This window comes from Rousettus aegyptiacus, unplaced genomic scaffold, assembly GCF_014176215.1.
Source record: "Rousettus aegyptiacus isolate mRouAeg1 unplaced genomic scaffold, mRouAeg1.p scaffold_m13_p_3, whole genome shotgun sequence".
NCBI classification, from domain to species: Eukaryota; Metazoa; Chordata; class Mammalia; order Chiroptera; family Pteropodidae; genus Rousettus; species Rousettus aegyptiacus.
The window spans coordinates 4,505,503-4,526,507 of NW_023416306.1; the positions used below are offsets into that span (position 1 = coordinate 4,505,503).

The 21,005-nt window shown below is 61.2% G+C and overlaps 1 protein-coding gene across 1 annotated transcript in view; it reads right to left on the reverse strand.

Moving 5' to 3' along the window:
- The window catches only part of ASS1 (argininosuccinate synthase 1), a 46,316-nt gene that overhangs the window by 22,445 nt on the left and 2,866 nt on the right, over positions 1–21,005 (reverse strand). Inside the window, exons 2-9 of the mRNA XM_016133834.2 lie at positions 18,890–18,951; positions 17,227–17,334; positions 15,385–15,453; positions 13,930–14,118; positions 8,277–8,333; positions 6,196–6,270; positions 3,226–3,296; positions 2,617–2,647 (exon numbers count right to left, since the gene is read on the reverse strand). Of these exons, the coding sequence (XP_015989320.1) occupies positions 2,617–2,647; positions 3,226–3,296; positions 6,196–6,270; positions 8,277–8,333; positions 13,930–14,118; positions 15,385–15,453; positions 17,227–17,331 (597 nt within the window). The 5' untranslated portion in view covers positions 17,332–17,334; positions 18,890–18,951. The remainder of the gene's footprint in view (positions 1–2,616; positions 2,648–3,225; positions 3,297–6,195; positions 6,271–8,276; positions 8,334–13,929; positions 14,119–15,384; positions 15,454–17,226; positions 17,335–18,889; positions 18,952–21,005) is intronic.

Sequence of the window (21,005 nt, forward strand, 5' to 3'; positions counted from 1 at the left end):
GGCATTTGCTTTGCATTCCGGGGTGGCTGGAGCCTGCCTTTTTTACTCTTCCTCCGAAAAGCCCAGTTCAAATGACAAATAGTTTGTTGCTGAGTATCAATACCATCTATTTATCCACCCCAGCGGGAGGGCTCACTTCCAATGTCATCTGGAGGGGTGTTGGGGAGGGAGGGAAGAGAGTGAAGAAAAAGGGAGAGACAGAGGGAGAGAGGGAGTGCGTGCAAAAGAAAGCACGAAACAGGCCGAGGAGGAGAAATTGGAAGCAAATGGCCCATGAACTGAACCATGATGTAGAGGCATGATCGATGCTGCGAATGGTTTATTCATCCATCAGATATGGCGGCCGGCCCTGAATGAACTCTTTCACTGTGGGCCCTATGAAGTTAAAGCAAGTAAATTTCTATCTTTCTTCGAATTAGCTGCCTCATTGCCCTTCAATCAGCCCTCACGGAGGCAGAAAATGGCTCCGCCATCTGCCTTCAAACCCTCCCTTCGGCAGGTCTCAGGGCTTTTTTTGGAGCGGGGGGGGGGGGGGGAGGAGGCTCCCGTTCCCTGGAGCTCTGTCTCCTGGCTCCTCCCGAGGGGGCTGGGTGTTTCTCTCAGGCCCCTAGCTGCTACCCCCTTTCCTGGATTGGAGGACAGCCCCCTCTCCCTCAATATACATGAGATCTGGAGATGCAAGGCAGGACCCAAGGCTTAGCCTAGGGGAGCCCCTGGGAGGGACGGGCCCCACCTGCAGAGGGCAGAGTGAGAAAGCAGGGCTGGCGTGGCTGGACCCCGTGATCATGGGCCTGGCCCCACATTCCTCAGTGGGAACGAGGTTGGCCCCTGGACTCACACCCAGCCCAGCCTTTCCCATCCCTTTCTCCCAAAGATTCTTAGCTGGCCTGAGGGGGGAGGGCAGGGCCCCCAGCTCTAAGACTGAGGCCCGGTCCTGGGCCGGTGACAGGCCAAGTGGCTTTCAGTGAGCCCGAAGCGGGGTACTGAGGCTTCCTACTGTGTGTCTGAGGGATTGATTGGAGGCTCAGAGAGGTTGGGCGACTTGCCCAGGGTTGCAGAGCAATAGAAGCAAAGTCAGATTCGGACCCAGGTTTCCAGCCTCTGGGACCCAAGCACTAACCACCCTGCCCACCTCGGTCAGGTAGGCGGGAGAGCGCTTAAAAAGGTGCTCTCCGGCACTGACTTATCCATCTGCTGCTCTCATTGGACAGGAGGCCTGAGGGGACAGGGGGCCCGGCACGTCTCTGGCCTCAGCTCTGCTCCCCCAGTCCTGAGCCGAGAGCCCACAGGCTGCTTGGAGAGGGCTGAGGAGCGCTTTCCCAGCATGCATGGGGCCCCGCAGGCCACAGGGCACCCCCACCTTGAAGCTGCTCCGCTCTGCTCAGCCTCCCCTGCCCCCCTTGGTGCTGAGTGACTGGCTAATTAGGGGTGGCTGGCCTGAGTGTCTCGGGGTCAGCAGAGCATGAACTGGAAAAACCTGTGGCCAGCAGGCAGCAGCCTCATGGGGCCGCCAGCCACCAGGGGGCAAGGGTGCCGGCTGTCTTGAGTGACACAGTTGGGCTGAGGGAGGGAAGGAGATGGGGTGGGGGCGCTGTGGGCAGTGGAGGAACCACAGAGGCCAGAGGGACAGCTCCTGTGACTGGCCACCTGGGCACCAGCCCTGCCCTCCTGCTGGGCCTCAGTTTCCTCACCCTCGGCCAGAAGCCAAGGAAAGAAAACTGGAAAACACGAATCTGGGTCAGCTCCAGATACGGCTGCAGGTTATATGATCACAAACAGCGACCAAGAGGCCTGGGCCCTGCGAGGAGCCAGCCCTGGACCCCCAGCGGGGCTCCAGCTCTCCCCACCCTCGCCAGAGCCACCCGGCCAGCCTCCCCTCCAGCTGGCCTTCTTGGATCCCCCAGGCCCAGCTGCCCGAGTACCCCCCACCAAGCACACTTCTTCCCTAAAGTCAGACAAGCCGCCCGTTCCCCATCCCTAAACCAGCCCCCCGGGGTATGAGGCTGAGCCCCTGCATGGAGACGCATTCCCTCAGGGACAAAGAGGGTTTTCTCTTCCCGGGATAGATTTCCCCCTGCCTCCCCCCATCTCCCACGGTGGGCAGAGGGAGATGCAAAGGAAAACCCCGCAGGGAGAGAAACCCTAAACTTCAAACAGGGCGAGGCCCAGCCGGGGAGGAAGCTGCCTCCGCCTGTGGGGCTAAAACCCAGCCGAGTGGGTCCTGAGGCTCTAATCTCTGCCACCCCCACCCGCAGCGGCCTGAGAGCTGGTGGGCACAGGCTGGGCCCTCCCACAAGTGTCTCATCTGCCTAATTGCTTCTTTATTGTCTCGCGATCACACTCTCTCTGTGCTCCCCTGAAATATTTCCTTCACCTATTCATCCCAGCGGCAATTAGAAAAAGCACTGGGGGCGGGGATCTTAAAACGCAGCAGGGTGGACTGGGCAGGCGGTAGGGGGCCCCGGTGGGGAGGGTCAGGGAACACAGGCAGGGCTTGGCCCCAGCCCCGCGCCCGCCCCCCGTGAAATTTCAAATTAGGCGACAAAGGCAGCAGACAGCAGGGGCATTGAGCAAGCCACCACCAAAGGTGGCCACTCGGAGGAGGAAGCAGATTACCTTGGGGTTCTCCAGGATTCCGGCCTCGTAGCTGCAGAGGGACAGGGGAGACGGGGGGTTAGTGGGGGAGGGGCACAGCGCCACAACTAAGCCTGAGACCCCCGAGCCCCGACGCCAGTCTGGTCTGCCCTTTTCTCTCTGCCAAAGCGACCGCTGCCAGCCCCACCTGGAATATTCCCAACCCACCAGTGCGCTGGCCGTGGGAAGCTGCGGGTTGCAAGGAAGAGCCTGGAACACTTAGTCTCCTGGGGCACGGCCCCGGGACGCCACAACCGGAACGTCCTCGTCCTCGCCCACGCCCGCGCTGTTCCCTCCGCTTTGCGCTCTTCCCTGGGCCCTCGCGGCTTCCTTCCCAGCCTTCAGGTTTTAGCCTCCAATGACGTTTCCTCAAAGAAGCCCTCCCTGATGCCCTAGCCAGGTCACCATCATCCACTCCCAGCACTTAGCGGGGCTGCAGGGAGAGCTGTCAACAAGCCGGGTATGACGCGGCCTGCCCTCGAGGTCCCTGCCTCATGAGGGCAGGGACCGCCGGTGTCGGGTCGCCGCTGCCTCCTGGCCCAGTGCGGGCAGGTGCCTGCGGCGTCGGGCAGGTCTGTGACCACGTCTCACCTGATGTGCATGAGGTTCTCGTCCATGCTCCACGGGTTCTTGGGGGTGACTGGGATGGGGATCCCGTGTTGCTGCAGGTAAGGAGACACAGAGCAGGCGTGAGGCGGCAGCTCCGCGCGGACGCACGGGCCAGGCCCAGCGGCCTTGGTTTTCTTTCAAGGTCACAGACGGCCCCCGACTCTGGCCCCCATGCGGGCAAGACCCTGCACCACCCCGGCCTCTTCCCCCTCCTCCAGGCTGCCCAGAGAGGCGGCGAGGGCCCCGTTGCTGGATGTGAACACACAGAAACTACAAGACTGCGTGTGTGAGATGCGGACTGGATGCTGATCTCGGAGGTTCCTTCTGGAAGATTCTGAGCCTACACTTCGAGGACTCCTGAAGCACTTAGGGCGCTCCAGGCACCGTGCCACGGGTCTCCCAGCGCCACCCGCTGACTCCACCGTGACCCTATGAGCTGGAATGGCCCGAACTCCCCCTGTGGATCTCAACCAAGGCGTCTGCGCCCGCACGGGGGCTCGACGCTGACCCAAGGAAAGGAGGGACATCATGAGGGCTTCCAGCTCGCGGCACCTGCTTATGATACACGGGTAGCCCTTTCCGGGGGGGGGGGTGCGCCCCTCCCCTGCTGAGCACAGTCCCCACACTCTGCAACCCTGAAAGGTGTTCCCAGGGCGGTCCCCCGCCCTCCCATCAGCTCCGATTGTGTTTTGCTTCCCAATGGCCCAATATCCTTTGTTTAAGAGAAAACCCATCCCCACCGAGGCGCTGGGCCTCAAAGGATGCAGGCGGCCACCTGGAGGCCCACCTCCCTCCGCGAGGCTGGTCCCCTGGGCGGCTCCATGCTCCCCCCACTGACGCCTGGCATCCAGAACACGCACTACACCCGGCTCTCCCCTCCCCAAGCTTATCCAGCACAGAAGGCGGCCCACGGGCCCAGCCGGGCCCCTGTATGCCGGCCCTTCCAGACCCTCTGCCCCCAAGTCCCCTTTCAGAGGCTCAGTGGGCCCTGGAACCTCGGAGGCCTCGGGCCCGCCGGCATCGTCCCCCCCGCCCCCCATCTGTACGGACGGGGCTTCGTTCCGGCTCAGCTCCTTCTCGTGATGGACCCTCTGTGCTTCTTCCTTCGTCAACCACTTCGAAATTTCAAAATAAATTAGGCTAAAACCCTCTGGGGTTGTTTGTCCAGCTGACCAGGTGAGAGGCCACCACATCCACACTAAAATTCACGTGCTCTCCAATGCCAACCACACGGGCAAATGGGAACACCTCATCCCGGGGCTGCTCAGGGTTGGGGGGAGCCACTTGTCCCCCAAAGTTGCTCTGAGTCAAATCCACACACTTGCCCTGTGCTCTCTCCAGGTAAAGGGGCCAAGCGTGGGGCCCGGGGAGGAGAAAGGGCGGGAGGGAGGAAAAGCAGGATGGGCAGCCCTCCTCAGCAGAGAGAGACCCGCGAAAGCCAAAAATAGCAAGGCCCTGGCCAGATTTCGGGATCCCCCTGCCCCCAGCCTGAGGACTCCCCCAGCACACACACGCGCACACACACACGTGTACACACACACACACACACACACACGGGAAAGTCTCACTGTGAGTACAGGAAATAAAGCCATCTTCCACATGTACACACTGCCCTGCCTCCCAGTGCCATACCTCACGTGCTGGCTTTTAAAAAATAACTAATTTTGATGACAATGATACAGGTGGAATGATTCTGAGTGTTTTTCCCCTGGACGAGGGGGGAGATGGGAAGCAAGGTGATCGCATGCCTTTTCGGAACCTCCTGTAGCACCTTCTGGCCCTGGTGACATCTGGGTCTTGAAAGCAGGGATTTTCAAAGCCCCATTGATTTTTGTCTCAGCTGAATCGGATCCTGCCTGGCTCTGGGTTTTGGACAAAGCCTGGTTGCTGCTCAGTTATTCTGGTCATTTCCTTGGGTGCAGGAACACTACCTCCCCCGTGGAAAGGGCTGGTTCCCCTGACACCAGCCTCGGAGGGAGGGTCGGTGGCCCAGGGACAAGTAAGGGCACCGTTTCGGTCAGCCCTGGCCCGCTCTCGAACCTCCACTGCAGGCCTGAGAATATGGACGGGGCGGGGGTTCCAAATCATTATTCTGAGAGATGAAACGTACTCTATCTTCTGCGTGATCAGGGAGATGGAGGGGCGTAAAAAAAAAAAAAAGCCTCGCCAGCCTCTGTTCCCTTAATAGCTCTGCTATGTGACAATTTGTTTGGCAACATATGGGCTTGCTCTTGTAAACTCCCCTCTTAATAATAAAACAACAGATGGTCGAGGAGCCCTCTCCTCCGAGCACCCCAGGTCTTAATGGGATGCTGGCGGCGGGGCAGGGCGGTGTTCCCGCCGCGTCCCCCCGCCACGAGGCACCTCGGCTGCAGCCCGAGCGCACAGCCAGGCCCTGCGACTGCTATTTAAAAACCTGAGCAATTTTCTGGTGTGTGCACCGAGTTGCTTTCCCTGTCTGATTGATTGAGGCTGTTTGTCAAGGGCTGCCATCGAGTCGCTAAAAAGAAAGGTACCTGGGGAGAGGCTAAGGATCTTGATGCAAAACTTCTAATGTGTTTTATTGCAACTTGTACTTCAAAAGCGCTGGCTTGACACAAGCCTTTCTTTCCTCGGCCACGGCCCCCTAGGAGTGCCTACCTATTCCTGGGGGAAGGCGTGGCGGGGAGGGGACAATCAGCAGCCCGGGGATTGAGGGGCAGAAAACGGCCTGGGTCACACCCCTGGTTGTCCCCTGAGTAACAAACACAGCAGGGGTGGCAGGAGAAGGGGAGGCAGAGGGGGACCGGAGCCCAGGGGACAGGTGCCCCGGAGAAGGGGGGGCAGCGGGGACAGAGGCTCCACCCCTCCCCTCCCAGGCATGGGGTCAGGCTCAGCCTCCCGCTGCTGGCCCAGACAGCCCCCGGGGAAGGGTGTGCGGGGGCAGGGGGTGGCGGCGCGGGCTCCCCGTACCTTCGCATACTCCATCAGGTCGCTGCGGCCCCGGAACCGGGTGTAGAATTCGGGCATCCTCCAGGGAGCGATGACCTGGATGAGGGGCAGGAAGTCAGAATGGGGGGACCTGCTGCTGCCTCCTCCCGGCCCAGCAGGTGCAGGCTGGCCTCTCTGTCAAGGGGCTGGAGACTCCGATGGTCACCGGGGGGCAGGGGCGGTGCTCCTGCTGCTCCCCAGAGAGGACAAAGTCCATGGAAGGTGGGCAGGGGGACCCTGTTAGGCAGGGAAGGATGGGGCCTACCACACTGGGGTGGCTTTGGAGAGGCCCGAGCTCCATGGCAGAATGACCACATGTCCCCAGGCGGGTCCCCAACTGAGACCTGAGGGTTTGAACTACACAAACCTCAAATTTATCACTAGCACCCCTGGTCAGAGGGCCAGGACCCCTCACTACTGGGTCCATGCAGCTGCAGCCACCCAGCCTGGCCCTGATCCACAATGGTGGGGCTCAGAGATGGCACCAGCCACGCCCGACCCACTTCTTGCACCACCCCCCCCTTCTTCTGAATCCCAGAGCCACTGCAGGTGAGGATGGTGGGGGCCCCAGCTCATTCCACCAGCTCGAGGTGTGGGGGTTGGAGGGAGGTCCTCAAGACAAAGAGCCCCCACTCACTCCTGAAGCCAACTAGGACCCTGCCTTTGACCCAACACAGCCCAGTTTGGGGTGGGGTAGGGTAGGAGAAGCCCCCCCTCCCGCAAACCCTAGAATGGGCAGCCCCGGACCAGGTAAATGGGGGTAACTTCTAGTTTCGTCCCAGTTCCCAGAGATCGGCTTGCACCCCTGATCCCAGCCCCTGGGCTTGGCCTCCTCAGACAAAGCCTCGGAAACCAGATCCCCTGGCCCCCTGTACCCACCAGCCTGCAGCAAGTCAATGACAGCTACTGTCCGAGGGCCTCTCAACCCCCGTGTTTGGGGTCAAAATGGATCATTAGAGCCCATTATGGCCCACCTCTAGGCCACTTTCACCTCCCCCAAGCAGCTGCTGGCTGGGTAAAGGGACAGAGGAAGATGGTCCAGTTAAGAGGGGAAAAAAAAATGGAAACCCCCTCAGAGCCCCTCAGAGGCTTGGGAGGGGCAAAGCCCCTATAGCTCCAGCCTGAAGCGGCCTCAAAGGAGCACAGACCTTCGCCCGTGTGTCCAGTATGGAGCCAGCAGCCACTGTGGCCACTGAGCCCTGGCTGATCCCAGCTGACATGTGCTGTATTTGTAAAGCACACACTTGAAGCTGGTATAAAAAAAAGTGTAAAACATCTCAGTAATTTTTTACATCAGCGACACCCTTTTAGATACATAGAGTTCAATAAAACAACCTACGAAAACGAGGTATCTGTTGCTTTTCATCTTTTTTTTTTTTTTTTTTTATGTGGCCACTAGAAAAATTTAAATTATCCACGGGGCTCGCATTTGTGGTGCGATTGTATTTCTACTGCTCAGCCTTGTGCACTGTGGTCCCGGAGACTGGCACTCAGTGAAGAGTGAGTGAGTGAGTGAATGAATGAACAGAGGGATGGATGGAAGGATGAACGGACAGAGGCCCAGGTCCAAGGTCAGGCTGGACGGTCCTGACGCGCTCTCCCGCCCAGGTGGCACCCCCGGGGAGAGGTGGCGGTTCCCCAAGATCCTGGAAATTCCCATCCCAGGAGAAGGTTCGCGAAGTCAGGGGCGGGCTTAGGCAGCCAGGAGGAGCCGGGGCCTCAGCTGGGTGGTTCTGACGGGGCTGCGAGCAGCCCAGAAATGGGCCAGACGTGTCTCATAACTGTTCCACCGACACCCAGGGAGGCAGACCCCGGAGGGCCAAGGCCGCTGCTCAAGGGCAGCAGTCCTGTCCAGGGCCCTGACCGACCCACACACCTGGGCGGCACCCTCGCTAGGGGAAAAGGGTCAGGGAGAGTGCTGGGCCCCTGCAGCTGGCGTGAGCAGGGAGCTCCCACCAGGAGGAGACTCAGGTGTACCCCATGCCTGTCCCCCCAGAACCCCACTCCCCACCCCCAGGGGCCTCAGCCCTCAGCACCCACCCCCTGAGAGGGCAACATCTTACCTTAATGTGGGGGGCCAGCGAGTAGCAGGTGAGCTCAAACCGGATCTGGTCATTCCCCTGAAACGTGGACCAGGGGTCATCATGAGCCACGGAATGGGGGCAGGGTGGGGGGGGCTAGGGGCAGGGGTAGGGGCTGCTCAGGGCAGGGCTACTGGATGGTTCTCTCAGGAGCGAACTCCCCTCCAACCTCACAACCTTCTGAGGTTGGGAATGTCGGCAGTCCCAACCGTGGGCAGGCGGGACAGGGTGCCCGGCATGTGTGGTGCACACTGTGACTTCCGTGTGTGTGCTGGTGGGTGAGCATGTGCGTGTGGGCACGTGTTGGGGTGAAGGGGCGCACTGTAGAAATACAGCAGGGTCGGGTGCGTGCAGGGCTGGGGCTCCGGGCCCCTCTCAGGGCGGCCCGGGGCTGCCCCCAGCTCATCCTCTTTCCGAGGTCCCCCTCCAGCCTGGCTCCACCGGTCCCAGCACAGAGATCGAGTTCAGGGGTTCAGCTCCATGGTGCTGTGGTCCCCGCCCCCAACCACGTCCGTAATGTTGGGAGCCCTGTCTCCTCTCTGAGCCTCAGTTTCCCCATCTACGTGATGGCTGGTGTAGGGAGGGGTGGAACAGGTGACCACCGAGGACCCTTCGTTCCTCAGCCCCTCTGCACAGAGAGGGAAACAGAGGCCCGGAGAGAGAAGGGACCAACCAGTCCAAGGGCACAGAGCTGGCTGGAGCCCGGGACTGGGTGCCCTGCCCCGCCTCCCGGGGTGGGCCACCCTGCCTCTCTGCGCCTGCATCCTCTGCAGTGAAATGAGAATCACCCGACGCCCCGGTCAGCGCAAACATCATCCCGGACTCTGACGACGATGACAGGGCGGAGGCCGCCCACAGCGCCGGCCTCAGCCACACGGCGCACACCGCGAGAGGCCATGGCCGCCAGCGTCCTGCCTGCCTCCCGTCGCTCGGGGGCCGGAGGGAGGCTGAGCGCTGTGGAAATGACAGAGGGACCTTTCGCCTACTGTGAAAACTGCACGGCGCGGCGAGCCGGCGGCGGGAATAACATGTCATTTTCCAGAGCCTTGTCAGGCGGCACAGAAATGCAGGTTTCTGCCTCTCTCTCCGCGGCCGGAGCTGGGGGTGGGCGCTGCTCCTCGCGATACCTCCCCGAGCCGCGGGGCAAGCTGCCACCCCCCCTCGCCCATCATCCAGTCCCTACTGTGCGCCAGCTGTCACACAGGAGAGCCTGGGGCCAGTGGGATTGTTAACCCCATTTTGCAGAAGAGGAAAGATTCAGAGAGGTGCAGACACTTGCCCAGAGTCACACGGCCAGCAGAAACCGAATGGCCCACGTTCACACAGTAGCTCCGCACTGAGGAACTCGCTGGCCGCTCACGGCAGCCCCGAGGCGGGTTCTACCATGACCCGCATCTTACAAGTAGGGAAACTGAGGCATGGGCGGTAACACCTGCCCCACAGCCTACGGCCGGCATGGTTCCCAGCGCGGGGACAGCTGTGGTAAGAAGCAGACCCGTTTTGCGAGGCACGTGGTCTGGTTCAGCACATCCTGGTGATTCTTCACGTGTCCCCAGAACGATGGCGGCTTGTGCCTCCCCAGATAGGCTCCCCGGCTGGTGTCTGCCGTCCAGACCCACCACGGGGACAGCCATCTGTTCCGGGGCCGGAGACCCTCGCAGAGCCAGACCGGATCCCTTGGTTCAGTTTGTCCCAGACAAGGCGCGAGGCCTGTCTGCCCCTTCCGCGACCAAACCCCAGGACCACCCGCCCCGGGCAGCCCCTGGGGAGGGGAACGTTGCTGTGCATCCGTGTGCTGACACGGTGCGGGTGCAGCACCCACTGCGACTGGAAGGGCTGGGGTGTGGGGGGGTGGTCACCCGCCTGTTCCCGGGCCAGACATACAGATGGTGCCATTTACAAAACTCCTGCTCCCTGCACCCTGCCCGAGTCTCATACTTCCTGGCCCCTTTTCCGAAACTGGTGGGAAGGAGGCGGCCCTGGAAGGGCCACCCCAGCTCCTGTCTGGCTCTCTGGGGGGGTTAGGGAGCAGGGTCTCAGCGGGGTGTGGAGGGGTGGACCCCAGCCTGAGCTCTTTGGCAGGTGCCGCCGGGCTGGGCCCTGCCTCTCCCCTCGAGGCCTCGGCACAGGCGGCTCACGTGGCCTGGGTGCCTTCCCCCGGCGTCGCTGGCTGACTCTTGCTCCCCAGGATGTCTCAGTGTTACCCGTCCTTCACCCCCTGCTGGGTCAGGGCTCCCAAACCCGAGTCCCTCCCCGGCCCATTCTGTACTGGGTCCCCACGCGTGGACGAAAGCCAGTGCCGGACGAATATTCAATGCATGGAGTGAATAATCGAATGCACGAAGGTGACGTTCACGAGGCTGGAACGAGGACCCCCGAGGCCCTGGCTCCCCGCACCCCTGACTCAGGAGCCGGAAGCTGGGAGAGGCCAGTGGCTGACTCATCCGAAGGCCAGAGCCTGAGCATTGGCCTTGCTGGATCTCCCCCGCATCTGCTGACAGCCCGCCCTGTCACTCCATCCTGAACCCCCTGCAGAGAGCTCGGCCAGGTGTCCTGCTGGGCTCTGCCTCCCGGCTGCCAGCCCCCCCCACAAGCCCTGCTTCTGCCTGCTGGGCCACAGGGCCCCCGTCGCTTGCTCAGCATGCCCACCTCTGGGTATGTGGTCACTGATGTCCCCTCCGCCAGCCAGACCATCAGCCCCTGCAGGCGGCTGGCCGCTCCTCCCCTGCCACCTCCCTGCCTCACGCTGGACAATTCTCTGGACCCCACCCCGGGCCTGCCTGACCCTCCCCACTCAAACCCTCAGCTCCAGAGACTTCTCTCCGGGGGCTGTTGGCGGCTTCCTCGGGTTCTGTAAACAGGGGAAATTGAGGCACAGAGGGGAAACTGAGGCATCAACCCCCAGGAGAGATGGCACGTGCCAGGTAGCACCACCTCCACTCCCCGGGGGAGATGTCACCAGCATTCCTAGCCTGGTTATCCTCTTTTGAGCACCGAGTATCAACTGCAGGAACATCCCCAAGTCCCAAGGGGCCACACAACTGCCCCATAGTGGGGTGTTCTCGAGCCCACAGCCCAGCAGGACCAGAGTGCGAACAGAGGCCCTGGGTGGCCAGCTCCTCCAACTCCTTCCCCCAGGGTCAGCCCCAGAAGGTCTCCAACGCAAGCCTCTGGTGCTCTCTGGTGGCCAAATGGAGCAGCGCACACAGCGGCTGCAGGCCGTTGCCAGCAGCATATGGGCTACTCAGGGGGGTCTCCCCTTGGATCCCGAGAGCCACTCAAGCCAGAGCCAGACCCGCCATGCACCCACACACTCATTCTACCAGCCCTAAATGCCACCCGTCCTCGGTCTTGATGATACCGTTGGCCAGAATCCTGATCTCCTGTCTCGGCTTGAATACCTCCTGGAATGGGGAGCTCACTGCCCAGCTCATCTCATCATGGACGGAGGAGATGGCTCAGAAACTTCCTTATTCTGGGCTACATGCAGTCTTACTGACCTTCCTCTGCCTGCAGGAGCGCCCAGGGCAGGTCTGGTAATCCTACGATCAAGACGCTTCCCTTTCATTGAGCGTTTGCTGCATGCCAGGCCCATGCCGAGCACTTGAATAGAATTATCCTACTTATTAATTGTCACTGCCCCATGAGCTGGCTCTATCTCATCCTCATTGTACGGACGAGAAAATGGAGATGCATGGGGGTGAAGTCACACAGAGTGAAAAGGGGAGCCAGGATCCGAACCCCGGTGTACGGGCCCCGAACCTCTGGGCTCTCCCGCGCCCTCTCCCACCACCCTCCGGTGGAAGGCTGCACCCACATCTCTGCCCGAACAGCCCACCTCCCTCATACGACTGCCTGCCACCCTCGAAAAGTACTCACGACCGGGGTGTTAGCGGAAACACTCACCAGTCCCCTTTGTCACAGGAGCTGCCACTTCAGGCCAGAACCACCCCTACATCCCACTGGGGTGTCGTTGGCCACCATGTCCCTCCAGCCTGGGGCCCTCTCAGACCTCCTCATCTATCGCCCTCAGGAATAAGCTTCTCTCCCCGCCATAGCTCCCGATCCACGGCCCCTTCTCCAGGCCTTTGCACAGACTGCTCCCTCTGCCCGGCCACGTCCTGTACCCCGTTATTCGTTCACCTATACTCATCCCTCAGGGCTGAGCCCTGTAAGACAGCCTTCCCTTAGCCCTCTGCCCGCTGCCCTAACAGCACCCCTGGCGCGGACCCTCCAGCCACCTGACCACGCACCCATTCTCCTCTCTCTTGCTAGGACACAGGCTCCCTGAGGGCGGAGAAAGGGCCCGGGAAGTTTGACACGGTTGCCATGGTAAACACGTGCCACATCCTTTGCAGATGCCCAGTGCCAGCTTGCTGACCTCATCCTCTAGCGAATATGAGCTTTCAATGACGTGAACCTGGTGACAGCTGTCGACAAGGCCCCCCTCAAATCATGTCTCTTCCATCATAATCTCAGCTGCCAGTGGCCCTGTGTCACAGTGAGCCAGGGCCTGCTCCCTGTACCGCCACGGCGTGCTGGGGTCAGCTCCGCACACGTGCTGGCAAGGGAGGTTCAGTCTTCTGAACTGGGGCGCTGTTGGGCAGCCACGCCCTGTGTTGGGCTGTCGGTGTGGTGACCGCCCACGCAGAGAGCTCGGGACTCGAGTCTCGGCAATTGCATCACCTGACAGCTGCCAACTTCGTTAGGAATCTCATTTCTTGAGCACCGCCACCTGTGGGCGAGCGTGCCGCGGGCCCTCCTTCGGCCTGCACGGGTGCACACGAGGGTGTGCTGTGGGCTGAACTGTGTTGGAGCCCCAGCTCCCAGTACCCGAGAATGTGACCTTACTGGAAATAAGGGTCTTTATAGAGGTCACTGAGTTCACATGTGGCCATCGGGCGGCCCTAATCCAACATGACCGGTGTCCTTCCAAAGAGGAAGATTTGGATACAAAACCAGACAGGGGCAGAGGCAAGATGAGGTGGAGACGGAGGGCCCAGGGTTGCATCGCCCGGCAACTGACGCCCAAGGTGCCAGGAGTCAGGGTGGAGGCCGGAACGGGTCCCACCCTCGGGCCTTCAGAGGAAGCGCCGCCCTGCTGGCACCCCGACTTTGAACTTCTGGCCTCTAGAAGGGTGAGACATTCCCGTCTAAGCCGCTGTGGTGCGGGGAACGGAGGCAGGTCTCGTCCCCATTTTGGGCATGAAGAAGCTGAGGCCCAGTGGGGAGCGGAAGCGCTTCCCCGGAGGCCACAGCAAGGCCACGCGGCTGGCATTCACACCCAGCCGGACCCGAGGTTTCTGACGCTTTCCACTGGTCACACAGCAACTCATACTCCGTGACCACCGCCAGGGCCGATGTCCGCGAGGCTCAGCCTCAGGTTTGCCAAATGGGGTGACATCGCCCCAAAGGCAAGTGCAACATGCACGTGAAAGTCACCGCACATTGAGCTCGGGCTGTAGCTGTCACTGCACAGGGGACTTACTACTACCTCTTTTCCCGACGGGACAGGCCCGTCTGTCTGCTGGGTTCCTGCAGCGGCTCCCGGCCGTCGTCCTTTGGCCGCAGCCTCGGTCCTCACTCTCCCCGCGCCCAGCCTCGCCTCCCCGGTGCTGCGCGCCCTTCGCCTCACCTTTCCCGTGGCGCCGTGGGACACGTACTTGGCTCCCTCCCGCTCGGCGATCTCCACTTGTTTGCGGGCGATGCAGGGCCTGGCCAGAGAGGTGCCCAGGAGGTAGCGGTCCTCGTACAGAGCGCTGGACTGGATGGCAGGCCAGATGAACTCCTCCAGAAACTCCTTGCCGATGTCCTCGATGAACACCTACGAGGACAGGAGCCCGTGGGAGGGAGGCTCAGAGGGGCGGGGGCCAATCAGAGGGCAGAACGCCGGGGGCCTCAGCTTATATCTAGAGCACCTGCTGCTTATGCACCCTGGCAAGCCGACGTCCACGCTTCCTTCCGCCCCTGTGGCAGACATCGCTAATCAATCCCAGCACACACAGACCATCTCTCTCTCCGGCCCTCAGGGCAGACATTGCTAATCGATCCGGATACACCATCCAGCTAAAACTAGATGTGGTCCTTAAAACCCTCCCAGCATAGCATTCTGGCCCTGAGAGGAAACTTAGCCGCCACTGAAGATCTAAAACAGCAGATAGATGTGACCCACAAAATCCAGGGGCGATTTTTGTCCCCAGGGAGCAGTTGGCTCTATCTGAAGAGATTTTTAATTTTTGCAACTGGTTGGTTGGGATGCGGGTTCTGCGTAGAGGCCACGGATGCTCCTAAGCACCCAGCGATGCACAGGACAGCCAGCCACGTGCCACTCATGCTGAGGTCGAGACACCCTCATCTAGAGGGATGGTTCTCAAAATGTAGACGCCGGGGGTCCCCGAGACCCTTTCCAGGAGACTCGGAGTATGGACAGGTTTTACAATGGTTTGTTCATCATACACGGACAGAGGAATGAGGGGTGAAGGGCTGGCACCTTAGCACCCACGGGCTGCGTGCAATTCACGCCTTCTTTCACCGAAGGGCGGTCTTGCAGAAGCAGTCAAAATGAAGACTCTCCTTAAACCTCCACCCTTGAGTAGGAAATGTGCTGCATTCCGGAGTGAGTTACGAGCGCCCTGCAGAGGGAACTCCTGACTCGGGCGACGGGGACGTCCCCATGGGAGCCGCTCGCACTCTGCACTGGGAGCCCGTGAGGGCAGGGGCCGTGCTGGCCCGCTCGCCACATGGTTAGATGCTTGACCAAGGCACTGAACTCAGCTGGATTGTCCTGATTCGCTGAATGGATGAAAGCATGGGTGGACGGGTAGATGGGTGATGGGTAGGTGGGTGGGTGGGTGGGTGGACGGACGAGGAGGAGACGGGTGGGGCGGTGGCTGGGCGGAAGAGAGGCTGGGGATGCGGGCAGATGACGGCACCCACACACCTGAAAGCAGGAGGAATTGATTTCATACTTTTGGAAGCAAGAGGACCAATTGGAAAGGATGCAGGGGACTTTGGGATAGAGGGGCCCACCGGTGTCCCCACCGTGTCAAAACCCCCCTTCCGGCCCCAAATCCTGCCTCCCACTGGGTACCTTTTTGGCCCCGAGCTTCAGCGCCTTCTTCCTGGCTTCCCCGAAGTCTTCCGCTTGGCCAATGTTGGCCTGGGGAACAGAAGCAGAGAGCCCCGGTCAGTCAGGGGGCAGGAAGAAGAGGGTGAGAAGAATGTCAGCACCCCCAAGGCGAGCCCAGGCCGAGGGTGTCCAAATGGAGGGGCTTCAGACCTGAGCCCAGGTCACAGGGAGGGGAAGGGGCACAAACCGGGGTCTGCGGAACACTTCCGGGAGCCAGCGCCTGGAGCCGCTGGGAAGCCATCGCTGTGGGTGGAAGAACTGGCTGAGCCTGTCCCTGTGTTCTCGGCTGCGACATTTGCTGTCACTGCCTTAAAGGTCGAGGGCTTCCCTCCCTCGAGCCATTTATCTCATCCGGCAAAACTCCCCCAAAGCCAGGACAAAGGTCGGCTTGTCAGGACCTGCCCAGCACCCAGCCAAGCACGAGCACTTGGCCATCCGAGGCATCCAGGCAGGCGGGAGGCAGAGAGGCCGTGCCCAGCTCCCCGCCGCCCTCTGCAGCAGCCCTGCCTCTGGTTCCGAGGGCTCCGGTCTGGACACCGGCGTGCTTGCTGCCAGCGGCACGCAGGCCTGCCGCCCGGACCTCGGCCCTGCATTCTGCTCACCGGACTCTGGAACCCTCCCAGAGCCCAGCTGCAGGGATCCTTCTGAGGTCACTCAGCTTTCCGATCCACCCAGCGGTAGCCAGGGATCTGGACTGTCCCATCCAGCGGCTGACAGGATGGTGGCACCTGGGTCCCGGCCTCCAGGCGTAGGTGTGGCTCTCCCTCACCAGGGGGACTGAGCCCTCCCTGGGGCCTCACGACCCCGCCTGAATGACCCGGGAACCAGGCGCTGTTAGGGGCAGAGAACCATGCCCTCTTCGTCGGGAACTGAACCCTCTTTCCTGGGACCTCTTTCCATACGGTTGAAGCAAATTGTGTCCCCTTCTCACTGCAGGGGCGGGCCGTGGCCCAAGGCTAGCCAATCAGAGCCCTCCGAGACACAGCCAGTGAGAGTTCCCGTGGGCCGTCTGTGCAAGTCTCTGGGGAAAGCTCAGCTTTAAGGATATGCCCTTTGCCTGACCTGAGGAGTGGCCAAGGGTCAAGCTGAGTACAGATGGAGGCAGCTCTGGAGAAGCACCTGGATCCAGCCCTGCCTGAAGCCATCAGACCCCTCGGCTTCTTGATTACATGAGCTGAGAACTGTCTGGTTTTTTGTCTGTCTGTTTGTTTTTTGCCTAAGCTAGTTTGAGTTGGATTTCTAAAATTTGCAGCCAGGAGTCCCGAGTAGCAGAGCCATGTGCAGAGAAGATTCAGAGCGTGTGCCCAGGTTTGTCAGAAGTGGAGCTGGTTCGATTAGGGACGTCTGTCTTCCAGGACCCCGGGTGGGAGAGTAGCCTCATATATAACCTACTGCCTATGGCCAGTGGCCTATTTGCCATTCCGGAACTAGGTGATCACCAAGGACTCTGCCTGCAGAGGATTCTACAATCTGCTGAATTACTGGGAGCCGACCGGGACTTCTGGAGAGGGGAAGGCTGTGTGCTTTCCCGTGGTCCCCAGCAGGCTGGCCCAGCAGCACTGCCAAGCTCATTCCGGTGTTCCCCTTCTGGTCACCCCCAGGAGAGCCAGCCTCCTCCCTGCTCTGGGGGACATCTCAGACCTGGGGGCCATCAAGGATGATCATTTTACAGGTGAAGAAAGTGAGGGAGTGCAATGAGAGGCATTTTTCTACAGCTCAAGAAAGCTCGGGGGAGTGACAGTGAGCAGACGGGCAGGTTGGATGGGCAGGGGAGATAGACAGACATGCCGGACACCTGCTCACCAGGTAGGCAATGACGTCATAGCCTTGTTCCTTCAGCCACACGAGAATGCAAGAAGTGTCCAGGCCGCCACTGTAGGCCAGAACCACGGTGCCTTTGCTGGACATTGTCTGGAGGGAGTTGGGGGAGAATTTAAGCAATGCGCAGCCAGTCCGCCCCCACCTACCGGCCCCTGCAAACGGCTCCCTCCTGGCCCAGCCCCCAACCCCCACCTCAGCCGTGGGGGGGCCTGATTGTTCGCCATCATCAGAGCCAGCTGAGGAGCTGCTCCTCCCCGCAGTCACCGCCCCCTCCCCACTCCCGCCCCACCCCAGGGACCCTGAGCCTGCATACTGCACGCGCATCCACAGGCCATGCCGGGCCCTGGGAACGCTGACAAGTTTGGGACGCCAGGCGATGGCTTATCTTGGAGCCACAATCCCCCACCAGCTAAGGAAGGTACCTGAGGCTGAGTTGTTTGGCCGAGGCCAGGCAGCAAAGGACGCACAGCAGCCGGGAGACGTGGGACGGCCCTTGCCCGGAGCCTCCCGCCGCCCCCACGCCCGCATCATAACTGCTCCACACTCAGCTCCGAGAATGCCAGGCAGGGCCCCGGGGGCCTCAAGTGAATCACTCTGACCCCTACTCTGACCCCATGAAGTGGGTGTTGTCCTGACCACCGGGGCCAGAGCGTACATCTCTGTCCGGCTTCGGGACCCAGGCCCTTCCCAGCATGCAGCGCTGCCTCCAGCTGCAGGTGGACTAGGATGGGGGCAGGGCCGCCACGCACCTCTGCCACATGGGTCCCTGGTGAACCTTCACACATTGAGTTTTTAGGCTCTTTTCAAAGGCAAGTGCCTCTGAGTGGGGAAACACAGGAAGCTGAACGCGATCATCTGGGAGGGGCTCAGAGGCCGAGCCCCAGGGTGCAGAGGCAGAAACCCAGGCCCAGGGGAGGAAGAAGACAGGCGGTCGCGTAGCACCTCCCTGTGACCTGTGGACCCTTCCCACTCCGTCCCTCTCTGCAGTTACCATGAAGCACTTGCTTGAGGTCATCCGGTCAGCAGGCGGCAGGGCCGCCTGGACCTGGCGCCCACACGTGCAGGGGGCATGCTTGAGTCTGGCGGGAGCATTTACGCTGCGGTCTGGTCAAAGACACAGCTGGGAAAGGCTGCGGACACCCCTCCACAGACCCCCGGGGGCCCGGGAGGGGCGCCCCCCATCGCCACCGCCACGGTGCAGGTGCGTGTCTGAGGAACACTTCCCACGGGCCTGGAGGTCCAGAGAGAGGAAGCGCTGGCCCAGCGGCCCGGCCCCGTGCGGCAGAGCTTAGACACAGGCTGCCCGTGTGACCACGCACGCGCGCTCTGCAGTCCCTGCCACTCCCCAGGCCCGGCCCCGAGGCCCGCACGCCCCCACTGCTCTTGGACTTGGAAGGAGCCACCTCATGGGACAGTGGGTTCGGGTGGTGGTTCTGGCCGCTGCCCACAACTCTCGCCTCCACTGGCCATTCGACCACCTGCCAGACCCTGTCCTTGCTGGCTGGGCTGCTGGCGACTCAGCAGACCATGACCCTGCGGCCAGCAGACAGTGTCCATGGCAACCGCAGCCAGGTGACAGGCCATTAAGGATGAAGGGAAGGAGGTGGGAGGGAGGCGGGAAGGGCTCAAGGTGGGAAGTAAGTACCTGGGGTTGGAGGTATGGGTTCCCGGCCTCTGGACTTTGTCTTCACCGCTCAGCGAACCACTCTGCAAACCAAAAGGTGCTCAGCTTCCCAGCAAGGAAGCCCCAGCTGGGGAGGCGGGGGCGGGGTGCCAGGGGCCCTGGGCCAGGCTTCCCAGCCACCAGAACCCCCCTGAGCAGCCGGGCTGAGCAGGGGTGGCGTGGGGAGGTGTGGTTGGGGTGGGTCGTGCATCCTGCTGCATATTTTTTAAATCGCTTTTTTGAGGTGTAACTAACATACAATAAACGCCTGTATCGAGGGTGTCGAACTTAGCGCGCTTCGGCATGTGTCTACACTGGTGAAACCATCCCGAGAGCGAACATGTCCATTAGAAGCCGCGTCTACCATTTGTGTTATTCCCACTTCAGGGACAGGGAAACTGAGGCTCGGGTTAAGGAACTTGCTCAAAGCCTTGCTTGGCTGGTAAGTGGCAGAGCCAGGGCTGAAACTCAGATCAGCTGGACTCCTGGGTACGAGGCTCCCCCTCTCTGGGAAGGCACAGGAGAGGGAGGTGCTGGGGTCAGGCGTGGTCTGGGAGGCTGCAGGGGGTCCAGGCACCCTGCGGTGGCTGGGGGGTGGGGTGGGCTAGAGACCGAAAGAGATGATGCGGGCTCAGGAGTCGCTCAGCTCTCAGAGTCTCCCCTGCTCTGCCACCTCCCATGGCACCAGGAGCAAAGGGGGTGGGGTCAGAGGGTGGCGGAGCGGCGGCTCCGTGGAGACGGAGCTGTGCCTCTCTCACTCGGCTTCGGGGATCCCACGGGGCCTCGGACGCGGCCCGTCGTTGGACATGTCGTGCTGTATTCTGACTCCCCTGTACCTCAAGCTCTGTGGAGACAGGGACCATACTAGCAGAGAGTGCCCAGCATGCGGCAGGCACTCAGGATACTCCAAAAAGAGAGGGCGAACTCCCCTCGAAGCCTGGGATTCCATGCACGCGCTCATCCAGACACGAGCGAGCCCTCCGGCCTGCCGGGCTGTGTGCTTGCATGGGCACGGAGGGGCTCAGCCTCTGGTCTGAGCAGTGTGGAGCATGGCATGCCTCTGGGATTGTGTGCATGCCTGCACGTGTGTGTCTGCACGCGTGTGCATGTGCGCAGCATGTTTCGGCCTCAGTGTGTATGCAGAGAGATTAGCTGGGCGGGCGGCCTGCGAAAATGATGCAATCTGACACGGGCATCGCTCCTGCCCTCCCAGCACCCGGTGAAAGCTCCTCCCTCAGCCAGCAAGGTCTCTGCTGCAGAAAGAAATGAGGCTGAGGCCTCAGCTTAGGGGAAGTAGACAGGGATGGAGCAGGGAGACCAGCCACATCCATGGAGTGAGTCCTCACTACAGGTAAAGCACAGTGGCTGGGTCCTCCAGACCTGGGTTTAAGTTATATCTGCAAAACAGGAGTGAGAACAGCTCAACTGCCACAGGACTTCAAGGATCCAGTGAGATGCTGGGGGAAGGAGCCCAGAGCTGGGCACCGAGCCTCTGACCACTGAACTGTTCTACCACGGCCGTGGGTGCCCTCAGGCAAGCCCGTCACTCTCCAGGCCTCGATCTCACCATCCCAGCCTGAATAGCCTCCTAGTCCTGACATTGGGCTGCCTGCCTGAAAGAGGTGGCTAGCAGACCCTGGCTGGACTCAGCCTCCCCCCGTCCCAGTCTTGCCCCGTCCCCATCCTCCATGAAGAGCCCAGAGCAAGTTCAGGCAACCTGTGCCAACCCAGACATCCTTCACCAAAGACAGACTTCGGGGAGGAGAGAAGAAGGCGGCCACTTGCCACGATGCCCGCCAGCCTGGTCCGAGTCGGCAAGGCAGGGGGCATTCCCCGTGCCCCCAGGAAGAGCCATGCCACCAGCTTCCAGGGGATGTGCCAGGCCAGCCTGCCACCCACTCAGTACGAAGGAAACTCATGCAACTCTGAATCGCCAGAGTTGGAGCGATGGCAAGAACAGATACTGTGTTCAGTGCCACACGTGCATGATTTCAAGGTGGGGACTATAATTACCACCCAAGGCTCAGAGAAGTTGGGCGACTTGCCTCGGGCTCGCGGGTGGCGGCGCTGGGATCGAAGCCCAGGCCGACTGCGGAGC